The sequence below is a fragment of the Salvelinus alpinus genome, chromosome 27 (genome assembly GCF_045679555.1).
Source record: "Salvelinus alpinus chromosome 27, SLU_Salpinus.1, whole genome shotgun sequence".
Classification (NCBI taxonomy): Eukaryota; Metazoa; Chordata; class Actinopteri; order Salmoniformes; family Salmonidae; genus Salvelinus; species Salvelinus alpinus.
The window spans coordinates 18,675,276-18,694,709 of record NC_092112.1 but is presented as its reverse complement, the minus strand read 5'-3'; the positions used below and the strand labels follow the sequence as shown (position 1 = coordinate 18,694,709).

Sequence of the window (19,434 nt, the reverse complement as noted above, 5' to 3'; positions counted from 1 at the left end):
TGCCTTGAATTCTAAATAAACAACTGACAGTGTCACCAGCAAAGCACCCCCACACTATCACACCTCCTCCATGCTTCACGGTGGAAACCACACATGCAGTGATCATCCGTTCAACTACTCTGCATCTCACAAAGACACAGCGTTTGGAGCCAAAGTCCAAATTTGAGATTTTATCAGACCAAAGGCCATATTTCCACCAGTGTAATGTCCATTGCTCGTGTTTCTTGGCCCAAGCAAGTCTCTTCTCATTGGTGTCATTTTAATAGTGGTTTCTTTTCAGCAATTTGACCATGAAGGCCTGATATAACGCAGTCTCCTCTGAACTGTTGATGTTACTTGAACTCTGTGAAGCATTTATTTGGGCTGATAACTCTAATGAACTTATCCTCTGCAGCAGAGGTAACTCTGTGTTATCCTTTTCTGTTGCAGTCCTCATGAGATCCAGTTTCATTATAGCACTTGATGGTTTTTGCGACTGCACTTGAAGAAACTTTCCGGATTGAATGACCTTCATGTCTTAAAATAATGATGGACTGTCGTTTCTCTTTGCTTATTTGAGCTGTTCTCTTGGTCTGAAGACTTGGTCTTTTACCGAATAGGGCTATCTTCTGTATACCACTCTTACCTTGTCACAACACAACTGATTGGCTCAAATGCATTAAGAAGGAAAGAAATTCTATCAATTTACTTTTAACAAGACACACCTGTTAATTGAAATGCATTCCAGGTGACTAACTCATGAAACTGGTTGAGATAATGCTAAGAGTGTGCAAAGCTGTCAAGGCAAAGGGTGGCTACTTTGAAGAATCTAAAAAAATGTTTTTTATTTGTTTAACACTTTTTGTTCTTATTACACAATCCCATGTTATTTCACAGTTTTGATGTCATCACTATTATTCTACAATGCAGAAAATACTTTTTTTTAAAGAAAAACCCTTGAATGTCTTGGATTTACATACAGAATAATAATACAAAAAGTCAACCAATAACAGGAATCCTTCATGATTACGTGAAGCAAATTGACATTTTACAAAGTACAGTGTGTACTTTCACTGGACCTCGGTACTTTAGCCTTGGCTTTCCCAGGACACCAGCCAGGTTTCTCAAACACCACACACTATTGCGCACGTACACACACACTCTTGCAAACATAAACACATGTACACACTCTTGCAAACATAAACACATGTACACACACATACATACATACTTGCACAATATTTCGTTCTAATATGGCTTTTCCAGTAAGTTCATGAGGACTTACGACATCACACATGTACAGCATATGATTCATGAAACAAAGTCCTCAGAGTTTTCAAAGCACTTCAAGATTAGGACCTGAGTCTTCTTTACGTCAAGCTCTTTACTACAGGTTCTTGGTTTTAACCCACAATGAGAACACGCCATACTGATTAGAGCCCAGTTCTAATCCTGACAGGTCCTGCTAGCCTCTATTGAGACTCTTGACTCTCTTCAAGCCTTGATTATTAAACTGCTGTATATCCCTCCCTTTTAACATGGCTGACTCAGTTGAAACTTTAAACCACTGAGATCCACAGTCTTTGAACCGCCCACTAATTACAAACATGTGGCCAGCCGTGCACCCTTACATGGCCAGAGGAGCCAGGCAGAGCAGACCACCAGGCAGCCAGGAGGAGGGGAGTTGTCTTACGACCAGCATTTACTTCTCAGTAAGGGCCAGTAAGGGCCAACACCCAGATGTGGAGAATTACTGACTTTTTATTTGTACCCAGGAGAGAGTTATACATTTGAATGAGAACGATTAAAGTGTCATACGACACATTTTGAAGAAGATTAATTTGGGTATGGTCTGGAGGTCGACCGATTCATCGGAATGGCCGATTTAATTAGGGCCGATTTCAAGTTTTCATAACAATCGGAAATTGGTATTTTTGGACACCAATTTATTTATTTATTTTTATATATATTTTTTTAGACCTTTATTTAACTAGGCAAGTCAGTTAAGAACAAATTCTTATTTACAATGGCGGCCTACCCCGGCCAAACCCGGACGACGCTGGGCCAATTGTGCGCCGCCCTATGGGACTCCCAATCACGTCCGGATGTGATACAGCCTGGATTCGAACCAGGGACTGTAGTAATGCCTCTTGCACTGATGATGCAGTGCCTTAGACCGTTATAATAAGTATTTATTGAAAAAACACATTTCCAAGTCATAAATCAATCAATTAAATATTGTAGCTCCCATAACACCAAATAATAACTGAACCCTTCAAAACGGATTCCAATCGTTGTCTGGTTGGTGTTAGTTTGCGAGATCACTGCTGAGCTCTTTCAGATGTTCCATTACAATAGTCAAGTTATCCTCACCCAGGGTATGAATGTACAGCAATGGTCACCTATAATTTTGGATAAGGCTAAATCAATTACGGGCATGGTTGACCACCCCCTGTTTCCCGGCACTCATCCTTCTGGAGTGTCTTCATGTTCTTCTTCAGATAGTGTTTCAGTTCGTCCTCCCGAATGGCACATGTTCACTGTCCTTTACAGTCCGTTATGTATTTATTGTCCATTTTCCTACCAGTACACCAGCAGCATGAAAGAAGTTGACAGGATCTCTCTCCATGCTCACTCCACGTGGACTCATGTCGCACAACCTGAGAGGAAAAGGCAGTTGATGGCTTTGACTGTGTACAGGTTGCTGGCTCAGACTCAGGTCTCACGGTAGAAGTGGTGCAGGACCATACTGTACGCCATTGTCGCCATTGCTTCAGACAGTTAGGGGGGGTTGAGCTTCCGACTGTTCTTGGTCAAATTATATAACCCTTTCATGTATCTAGATACCATCTGTAGTCACCTTCGCCATAAACTCAAGAGAGGCTTGACCAGAACAACCGTTTAGTTTATGGCATTTCTGATTCAGGAAATCCAGACATTATTTACTGTATGACAAATGATTACTACTAGCAATATTCTGAATCCAAATTTCTAAAACAAATGCCAAAGAGAATAAGAATACACGTGAGGAAATACATGTGCATATTTACAGAAGGGCCCCAGGGGACCGGTAATTAAAAACAACACTGCCTGTTAAATCAAAAATAAACAAATTAGGCCTCCCGAGTGGCGCAGTGGTCTAAGGCACTGCATCGCTGTGCCACTAGAGATTCCAGGTTCGAGTCCAGGCTCTGTTGCAGCCGGCCGCGACCGGGAGGCCCATGTGGCGGCGCACAATTGGCCCAGAGTCGTCTGGGTTAGGGAGGGTTTGGCCGGCAGAGATATCCTTGTCTCATTGCGCAGTAGGAACTCCTGTGGCAGGCCAGGCGCAGTGCACGCTGACACGGTCGCCAGGTGTACGGTGTTTCCTCCGACACATTGGTGCGGCTGGCTTCCAGCCGATGGATGGGTATTGTCAAGAAGCAGTGCAGCTTGGTTGGGTTTTGTTTCGGAGGACACATGGCTCTCGACCTTCGCCTCTCCCGAGTCCGTACGGCACTTGCAGCGATGAGACAAGACTGTAACTACTACCAATTGGATACCACGAAAAAGGGACGAAAAAATAAATAAATAAATAAATATTAAATATAAATAATTAGATTAACGAATCAAGTAACTCTTGACTAGAGGTCGGCCGATTTCAAGTTTTCATAACAATCGGTAATCGGCATTTTTGGACACCGATCATGGCCGATTACATTGCACTCCACGAGGAGACTGCGTGGCAGGCTGACTACCGGTTATGCGAGTGCAGCAAGAAGCCAAGGTAAGGTGTTAGCTAGCATTAAACGTATCTTATAAAAAAACTATCAATCTTAACATAATCACTAGTTAACTACACATGGTTGATGATATTATTAGTTTATCTAGCTTGTCCTTCATTGCATATAATCGATGTGGTGCCTGTTAATTTATCATTGAATCATAGCCTACTTCGCCAAACAGGTGATTTAACAAGTGCATTCGCGAAAAAAGCACTGTCGTGGCACCAATGTGTACCTAACCATAAACATCAATGCCTTTCTTAAAATCAATACACAAGTATATATTTTTAAACCTGCATATGTAGTTAATATTGCCTGCTAACATGAATTTATTTTAACTAGGGAAATTGTGTCACTTCTCTTGCGTTCTGTGCAACAGAGTCAGGGTATATACAGCATTTTGGGCCGCCTGACTCGTTGCGAACTGTGTGAAGACTATTTCTTCCTAACAAAGACAGCCAACTTCTCCAAACGGGGGATGATTTAACAAAAGCGCGTTTGCGAAAAAAGCACAATTGTTGCACGAATGTACCTAACCATAGACATCAATGCCTTTCTTAAAATCAATACACAGAAGTATATATTTTTAAACCTGCATATTTAGTTAAAAGAAATTCAGGTTAGCAGGCAATATTAAACTAGGGTAATTGTGTCACTTCTCTTGCGTTCATTCAACAGTTTGGGCCACCTGGCTCGTTGCGAACTAATTTGCCAGAATTGTACGTAATTATGACATAACATTGAAGGTTGTGCAATGTAACAGCAATATTTAGAATTATGGATGCCACCCGTTAGATAAAATACAGAACGGTTCCGTATTTCACTGAAAGAATAAACGTTTTGTTTTCGAGATGATAGTTTCCGGATTTGACCATATTAATGACCTAAGGCTCGTATTTCTGTGTGTTATTATGTTATAATTGAGTCTATCATTTGATATTTGATAGAGCATTCTGACTGAGCGGTGGTAGGCAGCAGCATGCTCGTAAGCATTCATTCAAACAGCACTTTATTTCGTTTGCCAGCAGCTCTTCGCAATGCTTCAAGCATTGCGCTGTTTGTGACTTCAAGCATATCAACTCCCGAGATTAGGCTGGCAATACTAAAGTACCTATTAGTTCCTTGCTCAGAACATGAGAACATATGGTATATAAAAGGTGTTTAGTTTGTCTGTGTATATAGCTGACGTTGCCACCATTGACACTTCCTTCCTGCATGTTTCCACACATCTAATTCCTGTAGATTGTTAAAACAGGATGTCACATACTGCAGTCTCACCCCAAACGGTTCTTATCTGTATGCCAAGACTTATGACTAAGTCACACGACAAGCCTGTATCAGTAAAAATATTAACATAAAACAATAGACAGTTCTCTTAAGTAAAAACAGCATAGTATGTAATTAATATTTAATTTCCACAGAGGATCTGCAGAGAAGAATGGGAGAAACTGCCCAAATGCAGGTGTGCCAAGCTTGTAGTGTCATACATAAGAAAACTTGAGGCTGTAATCGCTGCCAAACGTGCTTCAACAAAGTACTGAGTGAAGGGTCTGAATACTTATGTAAATGTGATATTTCATATTTATATATATTGTAACGACCCTGGGTTTATAAGCGAGGATATCGACTCTGCCGCTGGAGCATGCTTTTAGGGCACAGTCGATAGCGCGCTGGACTTCAGGCTAGAAGGTTGAGGGTTCGAGACCTGCTCCCTGCCTGTTTCTGTACATTGGTGTCAGAAGTGATCGGATCTTGCATCCACGACAGTGCGTGTGCTTGGCCAGTGAGTGCGTTCCTATAAGACATAGAGTCGCAAGCTAGCGCGAGGACGCGCTCTTTGAAAGGAGGGAGTAGTGTAACGACGTAACGGTGTAACGGTTTATAAGGGTGGATATCGACTCTGCCGCTTGAGCATGCTTTTGCGGCACAGTCGATAGCGCGCTAGACTTCGCGCTAGAAGGTCGAGGGTTCGAGGCCTGCTCCCTGCCTGTTTCATTACAATATATATACAGTTGAAGTCGGAAGTTTACATACACCTTAGCTAAATACATTTAAACTCAGTTTTTCACAATTCCTGACATTTATTCCTAGTAAAAATGCCCTGTTTTAGGTCAGTTAGGATCACCACTTTATTTTAAGAAATTTGTGGATTGGTTGAAAAACGAGTTTTAATGACTACAACCTAAGTGTAATGTAAACTTCCGACTTCAACTGTGTGTGTGTATGTATATATATATATATATATATATACGCAATTTAGCAAGAAATTATAACCGGTTTTTGCTTTGTCATCATGGGGTATTGTGTGTAGATTGATGGGGGAAAAAACTATTTAATCAATTTTAGAAAAGGTTGTAATGTAACAAAATATGGAACAGGTCAAAGGGTCTGAATACTTTCCGAATGCACTGTAGGTACTGGAACCGTGCTGGAAAGATAATGTGAAAATAAAATATCCAAGCAAGCACTGTATGGTTTGAGTCGACAGAATACTGTGAAAATGGTAATAGTGGACTATACAATATGCTAAATGTATCTCTTTTCCTTTCTAGATGTTTTACTTGTAGGGATCTTTTCCTGCCACTGCTTCTGCATTTCTTCCTCTGAGTTCTAGGCCCGGGTTACTGTGAAGCACTTTGTGATAACTGCTGATATAAAAGGACTTTAGAAATAAATTTGATTGATTTGCCTCCTACACATGGGGAATTTTCTCATCTTTTTATCTCGTCTCAGGTACTGTTGCTCTGCTTGCTGATGATCACTGTCATCGTGGTCGTATTTGCCTTGAAGCAGCGCTGCGATGTTAAAGGTACGGTTTAGTTAACAACGAGCCTTCTCTGTCTACGGCCCTTTTAGGCCTTGTGCTTGGCAGCTGTGCAAAACTGACCATTTGTAAACACAGAAACAAAACCCGCCATTGTCTTTATGAGCTCGCCCACTGAATAGACGCTTTTCAGTAAAAATAGAAATCCTGTTCTAGTCTAATTCAATGCATTGAATGTCCAGTTTAAATGGTTCAATATTCTCTTTTGAGAAAAGGGGAAAAAACAGCTAAAAACAGCTATGTTAATCACAGCATTCAATGTGTTTTCAGCCATAATTAACCAATCATATGTACTTTTTCCTGCTTTTTGTAATCTGTCAAATGTTCCCAATTATTCTGAGGAATGTAAATAACATTCTGAGTATCGTATTTGACGTTCTGAGTAATATAAATGTAATTCTGTGTAACAAGTCACATTCTGAATAACAAATTACATTCTGATTAGCGTAGTTGACATCCTGAGTAACACAATGACATATTTTCCTCATCCCCTGTAGTGATGAGCTGTAAAAACAGGTGTGTGACGGGCAGCAGGGACAAGTCTGCATCGTGCCACTGTGACCTGTCCTGTGAGAAAGAGGGAAACTGCTGTCTGGATTACACCGAGGTGTGCGTGGAGCCTGGTAAGTCCCTAGACTACCTCAAGTGTTACTGCAACACTACACTACCAGAGGTATGTAGAGCAGGAGAGAACTGGTCAGGTTACCCACCAGCTACCCACCATCTATTAGCCTTGTTTACACACAATACACCATAATGACAAAGGAAAAAACAGAAATATTGCATTTACATAAGTATTCAGACCCTTTGCTCAGTACTTTGTTGAAGCACCTTTGGCAGCAACTACAGCCTTGAGTCTTCTTCTATATGACGCTACAAGCTCGACACACCTGTATTTGGGGAGTTTATCCCATTCTTCTCTGCTGATCCTCTCAAGCTCTGTCAGGTTGGATGGGGAGTGTCACTGCACAGCTATTTTCAGGTCTCCAGAGATGCTCGATCGGGTTCAAGTCTGGGCTCTGGCTGGGACACTGAAGGACGTTCAGAGACTTGTCCCGAAGCCAATCCTGCATTGTCTTGGCTGTGTGCTTAGGGTTGCTGTCCTGTTGGAAGGTGAACCTTCGCCCCCAGTCTGAGGTCCTGAGCGCTCTGGAGCAGGTTTTTATCAAGGATCTCTCTCTACTTTGCTCCGTTCATCTTTCCCTCGATCTTGACTAGTCTCCCAGTCCCTGCCGTTGAAAAACATCCCCACAGCATGATGCTGCCACCACCATGCTTCACTGTAGGGATGGTGCCAGGTTTCCTCTAGATGCGATGGTTGGCATTCAGGCCAAAGAGTTCAATCTTGTTTTCATCAGACCAGAGAATCTTGTTTCTCATGGTCTGAGAGTTCTTTAGGTGCCTTTTGGCAAACTCCAAGCGGGCTGTCATGTGCATTTTACTGAGGAGTGGCTTCCGTCGGCCACTCTATCTTAAAAGCCTGATTGGCGGAGTGCTGCAATCAGGCCTTCTAGAACGTTCTCCCATCTCCACAGAGGAACTCTGGAGCTCTGTCAGAGTGACCATCGGGTTCTTGGTCACCTCCCTCACCAAGGCCCTTCTCCCCCGATTGCTCAGTTTGGCTGGGAGGCCAGCTTAAGGAAGAGTCTTGGTGGTTTAAAAAAAAAATTGGGACCCTTCCCCAGATGTGTGCCTTGACAATCCTGTCTCAGAGCTCTACGGACAATTCCTTTGACCTCATGGCTTGATTTGTTTCTCTTACATGCGCACTCAACTGTGGGACCTTATATAGACAGGTGTGCCTTTCCAAATCATGTCCAATCAATGCAATTTCCCACAGGTGGACTCCAATCAAGTTGTAGAAACATCTCAAGGATGATCAATTGAAACAGGATGCACCTGAGCTCAATTTCGAGTCTCATAGCAAACGGTCTGAATACTTATGTAAATAAGGTATGTTTTTTTATTTTTAATACATTTTTTTAAATGTCAAAAAATCTGTTTTCGCTTTGTCATTATAGGGTATTGTGTGTAGATTGTAAATGTAATCCATTTTAGAATAAGGCTGTAATGTAACAAAATGTGGAAAAAGTCAAAGGGTCTGAATACTTTCCGAATACACTGTGTGTGTGTACATGTTTGTTTGTGTGCGTGGACTTAAAGATGAATGCTTTCTCCTGTACAGAATAAATTATTAACACTATTATAAAACACGTTTTTTTAGGTGAACTGGAATGTTAACTGCAGCATGACAGAACCCATGTGGTCAATCATGTGCAACATCATCCCATATCAAATTTATCTGTCACATACACATGGTTAGCAGGTGTTAATGCAAGTGTAGCGAAATGCTTGTGCTTCTAGTTCCGACCATGCAGTAATATCTAACAAGTAATATAACCTAACTATTTCACAACAACTACCTTATACACACAAGTGTAAAGGAATGAATACGAATATGTACATAAAAATATATAAATGAGTGATGGCCGAACGGCATAGGCAAGCTGCAGTAGATGGTATAGAGTACAGTATATACATATGAGATGAGTAATGTAGGGTAAGTAAACATTATATAATATAAAGTGGCTAGTGATAAAATCAATTTTTCCATTATTAAAGTGGCTGGAGTTGAGTCAGTATGTTGGCAGCAGCCACTCAATGTTAGTGATGGCTGTTTAACAGTCTAATGGCCTTGAGATTAAAGCTGTTTTTGTCTCTCGGCCCCCGCTTTGATGCACCTGTACTAGAGGTCGACCGATTAATCGGAATAGCCGATTAATTAGGGCCAATTTCAAGTTTTCATAATAATCGGAGATCGATATTTTTGTACACCGGTTTGGCCGATAGTTGTTTTTTTACACCTTTATTTAACTAGGCAAGTCAGTTAAGAACACATTCTTATTTTCAATGAAGGCCTAGGAACGGTGGGTTAACTGCCTTGTTCAGGGGCAGAACGACAGATTTTTTACCTTGTCAGCTTGGGGATTCGTTTTTGCAACCTTCCGGTTACTAGTCATACGCTCTTTTTTTATTTTATTTTACCGTTATTTTACCAGGTAAGTTGACTGAGAACACGTTCTCATTTGCAGCAACGACCTGGGGAATAGTTACAGGGGAGAGGAGGGGGATGAAAGAGCCAATTGTAAACTGGGGATTATTAGGTGACCATGATGGTTGAGGGCCAGATTGGGAATTTAGCCAGGACACCGGGGTTAACACCCCTACTCTTACGATAAGTGCCATGGGATCTTTAATGACCTCAGAGAGTCAGGACACCCGTTTAACGTCCCATCCGAAAGACGGCACCCTACACAGAGCAGTGTCCCCAATCACTGCCCTGGGGCATTGGGATCTTTTGTTTAGACCAGAGGAAAGAGTGCCTCCTACTGGCCCTCCAACACCACTTCCAGCAGCACCTGGTCTCCCATCCAGGGACTGACCAGGACCAACCCTGCTTAGCTTCAGAAGCAAGCCAGCAGTGGTATGCAGGGTGGTATGCTGCTCTAACCACCTGCCTTACATTGCACTCCACGAGGAGCCTGCATGGCAGGCTGACTACCTGTTACGCGAGGGCAGCAAGAAGCCAAGGTAAGTTGCTAGCTAGCATTAAACTTATCTTATAAAAAACAATCAATCTTAACATAATCACTAGCTAACTACACATGGTCGATATTACTAGTTTATCTAGCGTGTCCTGCGTTGCATATAATCGATGCGGTGCCTGTTCATTTCTCATCGAATCACAGCCTACTTCGCCAAACGGGTGATGATTTAGCACTGTCGTTGCACCAAACCTAACCATAAACATCAATGCCTTTCTTTAAAATCAATACACAAGTATATATTTTTAAACCTGCATATTTAGTTAATATTGCTTGCTAACATGAATTTCTTATAATTAGGGAAATTGTGTCACTTCTCTTGCGTTCCGTGCAAGCAGTCAGGGTATATGCAGCAGTTTTGGCCGCCTGGCTCGTTGCGAACTGTGTGAAGTCCATTTATTCCTAACAAAGACCGTAATTAATTTGCCAGAATTGTACATAATTATGACATAACATTGAAGGTTGTACAATGTAACAGCAATATTTAGACTTAGGGATGCCACCCGTTAGATAAAATACGGAACGGTTCCGTATTTCACGGAAAGAATAAACGTTTTGTTTTCTAAATGATAGTTTCCAGATTCGACCATATCAATGACCAAAGGCTCGTATTTCTGTGTTATTATGTTAAGTCTATGATTTGATATTTGATAGAGCAGTCTGACTGAGCGATGGAAGGCAGCAGCACGCTCGTAAGCATTCATTCAAACAGCACTTTCGTGCGTTTTGCCAGCAGCTCTTCGCAATGCTTCAAGCATTGAGCGGTTTATGACTTCAAGCCTATCAACTCCCGAGATTAGGCTGGTGTAACCGATGTGAAATGGCTAGCTAGTTAGCGGGGTGCGCGCTAATAGCGTTTCAAACGTCACTCGCTCTGAGACTTGGAGTAGTTGTTCCCCTTGCTCTGCATGGGTAACGATGCTTCAAGGGGGGCTGTTGTCGATGTGTTCCTGGTTCGACCCCAGGTAGGTGCGAGGAGAGGGACGGAAGCTATACTGTTACACTGGCAATACTAAAGTGCCTATAAGAACATCCAATAGTCAAAGGTATATGAAATACAAATGGTATAGAGAGAAATCTTCCTATAATAACTACAACCTAAAACTTCTGACCTGGGAATATTGAAGGCTCATGTTGCAAGGAACCACCAGCTTTCACATGTTCTCATGTTCTGAGCAAGGAACTTAAACGTTAGCTTTTTTACATGACACATATTGCACTTTTACTTTCTTCTCCAAAACTTTGTTTTTGCATTATTTAAACCAAAGTGAACATATTTCATTATTTATTTGAGGCTAAATTGATTTTATTGATGTATTATATTAAGGTAAAAGAAAAGTGTTCATTCAGTATTGTTGTTAATTGTCATTATTACAAATAAATGTAAGAAAATCAGCCTATTTAATCGGCTTTTTTTGGGCCTCCAATAATCGGTATCGGTATCAGCGTTGAAAAATCCTATTCGGTCGACCTTTAACCTGTACTGACCTCGCCTTCTGGATGATAGTGGGGTGAACATGCAGTGGCTCGGGTGGTTGTTGTTCTTGATGATCTTTTTGGCCTTCCTGTGACATCGGGTGTCCTGGAGGGCAGGTAGTTTGCACCCGGTGATGCGTTGTGCAGACCTCACTACCCTCTGGAGAGCCTTCCGGTTATGGGCGGAGCAGCTCCCGTACCAGGCGGTGATACAGCCCAACAGGATGCTCTCGATTGTGCATCTGTAAAAGTTTGTGAGTGTTTTTGGTGACAAGCCGAATTTCTTCAGCCTCCTCAGGTTGAAGAGGCGCTGCTGCGCCTTCTTCACCACGCTGTCTGTGTGGGTGGACCATTTCAGTTTGTCCGTGATGTGTACGCCGAGGAACTTAAAACTTTCCACCTTCTCCACTACTGTCCCGTCGATGTGGATAGGGGGGTGCTCCCTCTGCTGTTTCCTGAAGTCCACGATCATCTCCTTTGTTTTGTTGACATTGAGTGTGAGGTTATTTTCCTGACACCACACTCCGAGGGCCCTCGCTTCCTCCCTGTAGGCCGTCTAGTCGTTGTTGGTAATCAAGCCTACCATTGTAGTGTCGTCTGCAAACTTGATGATTGAGTTGGAGGCGTGCATGGCCACGCGGTCGTGGGTGAACAGGGAGTACAGGAGAGGGCTGAGAACGCACCCCTGTGGGGACCAATGTTGAGGATCAGCGGGGTGGAGATGTTGTTACCTACCCTCACCACCTGGGGCGGCCCGTCAGGAAGTCCAGTACCCAGTTGCACAGGGCGGGGTCGAGACCCAGGGTCTCGAGCTTGATGACGAGTTTGGAGGGTACTATGGTGTTAAATGCTGACCTGTAATCAATGAACAGCATTCTTACATAGGTATTCCTCTTGTCCAGATGGGTTAGGGCAGTGTGATGGTGATTGCATTGTCGGTGGACCTATTGGGACGGTAAGCAAATTGGAGTGGGTCTAGGGTGTCAGGTAGGGTGGAGGTGATATGGTCCTTGACTAGTCTCTCAAAGCACTTCATGATGACGGAAGTGAGTGCTACAGGGCGGTAGTCATTTAGCTCAGTTACCTTAGCTTTCTTGGGAACAGGAACAATGGTGGCCATCTTGAAGCATGTGGTTGACAGCAGACTTGGATAAGGATTGATTGAATATGTCCGTAAACACACCAGCCAGCTAGTCTGCGCATGCTCTGAGGATGCGGCCGGGGATGCCGTCTGGGCCTGCAGCCTTGCGAGGGTTAACACGTTTAAATGTTTTACTCACGTTGGCTACAGTGAAGGAGAGCCCGCAGGTTTTGGTAGCGGGCCGTGGCACTGTATTGTCCTCAAAGCGAGTCTGTCTGAAACCCACAGTGCCAAGTCTTCCCTTTTAGGGTCCTTTCTGGTGTAACAGTACTGCTTCCAGCACTCTCCTCGAACCAGGGACACTCTGAACAAATCAACAACTGCCTCCCACGATGCATCGTTACCTATCACTCCACAAAAGCTGCAGCCCTTGCAGAGCAAGGGAAACAACTTCATCGATGTCTCAGAGCTAGTGACGTCAACACTAACTAGCTAGCCATTTCACACCGGTTACACTGGTCACTGTGGCCAGCGGTCCCCTAGCTTCCATGTGGTATTCTTGGCAGTGTGGTTTCCCCACACGTGGTTTTATATTTTACATTACATTTTAGTCATTCAGCAGATGCTCTTATCCAGAGTGACTTACAGTAGTGAGCGCATACATTTTACGTACTTGTCCTCTGTGGGAATCGAACCCACAACCCTGGCGTTGCAAATGACATGCTCTACCAATTGAGCAACACAGGAACATGGCTCTTAGTTTAATATCTTTGCACCAAGGAAAACAAGTGATACAAAACAAATGGTGTGTGGGTTGGCTGCCCAAGGGCTTATATGAAAGCCACACCACCAACAAAGATATACAATAGCCAGTTTGTGTAGGATGCATGCTAGCAAAGCCACTACACAACACAACGCTAAACAATACATTAATTGCACTATACCACTGCTAGACCTGTCTGGCAGCTACTGTCTTTAAAAAAAAACATAGCTGATATGGCTGACTTGCTTAAACAAATGTGGTTGCTACTGACAATTGAGATGTACAAACTATGGCATAACACCGAACCCAAACCGGCTGTGCTCGTGCGCTACCGTGCATAAATTTATTTTGTCCCCCTACACCAAACGCGATCACAACACGCAGGTTAAAATATCAAAACAAACTCTGAACCAATTACGTTAATTTGGGGACAGGTCGAAAAGCATTAAACATGTATGGCAATTTAGCTAGTTAGCTTGCTCTTGCTAGCTAATTTGTCCTATTTAGCTAGCTTGCTGTTGCTAGCTAATTTGTCCTGGGATATAAACATTGAGTTGTTTTACCTGCCACAAGGTCCTCTACTCCGACAATTAATCCACACATAAAACGGCCAACCGAATCGTTTCTAGTCATCTCTCCTCCTTCCAGGCTTTTTCATCATTTAACTTAAATGGCGATTGGCATCTAAACTTTCATAGTTTTACCACGACAACCGGCAACAGTTCGTCTTTCAATCACCCACGTGGGTATAACCAATGAGGGGATGGCACGTGGGTACCTGCTTCTATAAACCAATGAGGAGATGGGAGAGGCATGACTTTCAGCGCGGTCTGCGTCAGAAATAGAAAGGAGTTCTATTTTAGCCCTTGGCATCGCAGACGCTCGCGAGCAGTGTGGGTGCAATAATTGAATAACATGGATTTCTACATTTATTTTGCGACGCTCGCGCAAGCGACGTGTCCGGTCTGGTCAGCATGTAAGGGGACGTCAAGCGGATAAAAGGCGATCTGTAATTTTGATTAAGACATTGAGTGAGCTGGGACAGACGTAGTCAATATAACTATTTGTACAGCACTTTTGAAATGTACAGTGACAGAATTCTGTCGGTGTACATTAGTGTTCTCCCTGTACACCAAGTCAGAACCGTAGGATAAATAAAGTGGGCATATAAGCAGACAATGAAAGCTCTTAAAATATTTTATGATTACATTTCTCTAAAACAGGTTATAGGCTACGTGTGCACCACCAAGTCAGAACAGTAGGCAAAATGGGCTACTAACAGCTTACTATACAACATACACTTAGTATTACTTTCTTAGCTACAGTATACATTTCTTAGCTACAGTATGCATATCTCCCAGGCATATTACATCATTTATGCAGCAGCATACATTACATGTTTGGACTCACCTTGTTGTGCTGTGCTCACTTGAACAGGAAGGTGGCGCGGCAGTCCTTCGTGGGCAAATTTTGTAATCAAAGTCTGGCTCTAGAAAGAGGCCAGAGTTCACGATTTTTACAATTTGTTGGATCAGTTCAAAGCGTATTTTCTCAGTCGTAGCTCATTTTTACAATGCTTGCAGTTAGCCACTGATTCCTTCCAAACCACTCATTGTTGAATTTGTGATTTCCAACTTGTAATGTTTATGGCCGATGAGCCGATACGTTTTATCTATAATTTCTCTTCATTATTTCTCTTCATATGACAAGGATTTGCCAGTAGATTGTCGACTTGATTCATGATGATGACCGCTAGCTAAGATTTTGAAAGTATGATGTTGACATGGTCAGGCCAATCAAAGCTACTGTAGTGATTTCACGTCATTTTATCTGTGGCCAATAATCTTGAGCCTTCTTGGATGGGCACTTCTAATGTATCTCTATGGAAGCACCCAAGGGGCCAGAATTTTAGAGCTCTACCTTTAGACTTGGTGGTGACCTAGTGTCCCCATGAGTGACAGAACACTGAGTCAATCATGGCATAACGCTCCGTATTTTCTGCTGGCTTGCCACACCACCACAGAAAGCACTGAGCTAGGCCGAAACGCCTGCAGTTCGGAGCTGCCTTTCTCAAGAAAACAAAAGACACCATGTTTGTATACTGCTTTATTAACTCAATGATATATATATTTGTTTGTAAACTGATATGTGACACGTATTAATGCAAGAATAACATGCAAAACACAAGCCTGTTTGTTGCTAATAATATGGGTTCAAAACAGGTAGTGCTCTGTCTCTGTCTGTTCTAATTGGTAAAACTCACTTGCTTTACTGTAGTGCTTTGTGAGAAGCAGACAGTGGTAGGAGAGATGACAGATTCCTCAACTGCTGCTCTCTGAGTTTGTCCTTAAGTTGCTCTCCTACAAACAAACTCACACACATGTACTCCCTCTCTTCTGCTCTCTTCCTCTCTTTATTCCTCTTCCTCTCTTTCCTCCTCTCTCTCTCGCGTTCTCCCCTCTGTCCTTCTCTCACACTCACATTCTCCCTCTTTTTCTGTCATAAAATCTGTTTCTCTCTCTCCCTCATACTTAAATATTTTCCTGTCATAAACTCTTTTTCTCACTGACTTTCGCTCTCTCTCCTCTCAGGTCAGCGCTGGACCTGTTCCATATTCCGCTGTGGTGAGGAGAGGTTGGCCAATGGCCTGTGCTCCTGCTCGGATGACTGTGTGAACGCAGGGGACTGCTGTGTAAATTACTACAGCTCCTGCAAAGGTAAAACCATAGACTAAACTGACCCTGCATGGATTGCAGTCCCGAACAACATCTGTGTTAGCAACCTACCTTGGTCAAATACATTTATCATATAGATTCAAATATTTTAGATTTTAAGGCTATATCAAGTGCACCTCAAATACTTTCAAGTATTTTGCCCAGGTCTGTTACATAAAGACCTATACTCAGACAGTTTACAGTTGGTTGTTGACAGTTAGAGTGGGTGGTTGACAGTAAAGTTGTTTACAGTTGGTTGTTGACGGTTGGTAGAATTGTTTTCCAAAGGAAAGTAAGGCTCACCAGATATTAGGACATTGTGTCAAGGGATTTTAGGATTTAACACATTTGCAGCTGAATATAAACTGAATTCCACCTCTGATTGTAAAAATCATCTTCTCCCTATAGTTCCAATGCACTCAGTCCCACAGATAGACTTGTGTGTGTTGATTTCTGATTGCTGTTGGTCTCTCTCTTTTCTAGCTCCTCCAGTGTGGTGGAATGAATTCCCCAACATAAGGCCCTCTCAATCTTTCACTATCCCTGACCATATTATAAATGCTTAGACCAGTGTTTCTCAACCTTATTTGTACCAGGGACCAGCAAGCTAGGGCCTTCCTATTTGGACACCCACTTACACTAGCACTTCTAGAACTGAATAAATGGTTGCCAGAGAATTGACCATCTGAGGTGCCGGTCCGGGAACTAGAGGTTGAGAAACACTGGCTTAGACTATACAGTATCTCACATCTACATTTTAGAGCTGTTTTAGAGTCATCCAGTTGGCTTCATACTTATCACTCTTAACTACCCTAATAAAGCTTTAACTCATGGTCATTTTAGCTAGTATTCACCATTACTTGGCTTGCTTTAGCCTAAGCGATCCAAGCACAATGTTCACTTCATAATTTTTTTAAAATATTAGATGTATTAGATTAGGTGTAAGTGTAATGTGATTTTAGTCTAGTAGATAGATGTCCTGTCGATGTGTTTGGTAGGTCGCCACAAATTAGTGACGACAGAATGGTTGATTTATAATAATATTTTCCAGTGGGAGTGAAGTCTTGGATAGAAGAGGAGTGTGAGGACATTCAAACACCACAATGTCCTGCCGGGTAAGTCATTTTCCACAACTACAGTACTTTCTCTGTGAGAAACACTTTCATACACCACAGTCTGAAGATAGTATCTACTGTTGAATTTGGAGGTCCCACTGTGCTATAAGGGACAGCACAGTCCTTGATTTAAACAGCTTGATAGTGTATACACACAGTGTTGTTACTTAGTCACACTACAATCTGTGCGTACTACAGACAAAAACAGAGCACATTATGACGCAAATGCATTGTGTACAAGTTGAGGCCATTTGCTCTACTTGTGAGACTAAAACAGGATTAACCCAAATACGTTATTCCTGGCTTTTATGATGGAGAAGTTGGAGTGAAGATGTTCAGTGTCTATATGGAAACTTAGCTAATGGGGCTGTGTATTGTGTGTGTGTGTGGCATGTTGTGCGGTAAGGGTGGGACCACAGACTTGTTAGACTATGGAAACGTAAACAGCTGGATGTCTTGAAGCCATTTTTAGTCTGAAAGACCTTCCCTAAGGGCTTTGAACTAATTAACGTTGTTTTTCTTTTGAATGTTTTTTCTTCTTCTTAATGACTGACGTCACTCATTCTTGTGTTTTCTCTTTTGGGGAAGGGGGGGATTTCTATTGGCTATAACTTCAAATTAGGGTTTATTTTATGAGTTGTTAGCCTTTACAGGAAAACACAGAAATCTCCTCTGGTACGGCCCTCTCTGTCATGATGAATAGATAACAGTTTAAAACGCCTATTACTGAACCACAGAGAGCCTTAAATAACTTTAACATAACAGCACTTACCTCTGTTATCCCTCATGTTGGAGAAAAGAGAGGGAGAGCGGAAGAAGGAGTGAAAGGAAGGAGAGAGAAAAAAGCAACCGTTGTGTTCAACTGAAATCTGGCTTTACCCTGCGTTGCATTTCAGTTGAAAAAGGGAAGGGGAAAGTTTTTAAATTCTCAGGGAAATGGGAACATTTTTAAGCCACAGGCCTTAGATATATCTGACTCATCTTGGATGCAGCCATCCAGCCCCAGACCTCTTCCTGCCCTTCCCCTCCTCTCTCTGTGTGTCTGTGTGGGCTGAATCCATCCTGCCCCCTCCTCTCTCTGTGTGGGCTGAATCCATCCTGCCCTCCCCCTCCTCTCTCTCTGTGTCTGTGTGGGCTGAATCCATCCTGCCCTCCTCCTCCTCTCTCTGTGTGTCTGTGTGGGCTGAATCCATCCTGCCCTCCCCTCCTCTCTCTGTGTGTCTGTGTGGGCTGAATCCATCCTGCCCTCCCCCTCCTCTCTCTCTGTGTCTGTGTGGGCTGAATCCATCCTGCCCTCCCCTCTCTCTGTGTGTCTGTGTGGGCTGAATCCATCCTGCCCTCCCCTCTCTCTGTGTGTCTGTGTGGGCTGAATCCATCCTGCCCTCCTCTCTCTGTGTGTCTGTGTGGGCTGAATCCATCCTGCCTATCCTTCTCATCTAGTCAGTTCATGTCAGTTCCCCACAGTCAAAGGGCTGCTTTGTGTTTCTCCACATAAACCCACAGCACAACTACTGTAACGGTGGAACTGTACCATCCACACTGTGCCAGACTCAGACAGTTTTAGATTCATGCTTTCCAGGAAAAAATGTATGTTCCATTTTAACCTCAATACAGCTCATTCTCTGTTTGTATCCCCAGTTTTTCCAAACCCCCTCTGATCCTGGTGTCTATGGATGGCTTCCGGGCAGGTTATTTAAAGGCCTATGGCAGTCTTCTTCCAGTCATCAGCAAATTACGTAAGCACACCATTGTTTTCTGGTGCGTAGGGCAACATTTGGCATGAAACGTTGTAAAGAAGTTATCTGGTTGAAATTTGGTTTCTGGTTGAAACGACGTCAGATTACAATCAAGTAAAGACGCCGTGGGGGAAATTATCCTGTTTCAGGAAACAATTGTTTATTTGGTCACTTATGTCCGCACCATCGCAAAAGACGTCAGTCTGACCTCTTTTAAAACCATTATCCTCATGGTGAAATGATCCATTTACTTTGGCAGCTTTTAACTATTTTCCGTCTCCATCTATTTCAGGCAACTGTGGCACTTCTACCTCGTACATGAGACCCGTCTACCCCACCAAGACCTTCCCCAACCACTACACCATTGTGACTGTAAG

General features: G+C 42.8%; 1 protein-coding gene across 1 annotated transcript in view; it reads left to right on the top strand.

Moving 5' to 3' along the window:
- Positions 1-19,434, top strand: part of enpp1 (ectonucleotide pyrophosphatase/phosphodiesterase 1) — a 53,117-nt gene that overhangs the window by 9,266 nt on the left and 24,417 nt on the right. The window contains exons 2-7 of the mRNA XM_071369625.1: positions 6,477-6,552; positions 7,065-7,190; positions 16,084-16,209; positions 17,258-17,321; positions 18,960-19,057; positions 19,350-19,429. Coding sequence (XP_071225726.1) covers positions 6,477-6,552; positions 7,065-7,190; positions 16,084-16,209; positions 17,258-17,321; positions 18,960-19,057; positions 19,350-19,429 — 570 coding nt within the window. The remainder of the gene's footprint in view (positions 1-6,476; positions 6,553-7,064; positions 7,191-16,083; positions 16,210-17,257; positions 17,322-18,959; positions 19,058-19,349; positions 19,430-19,434) is intronic.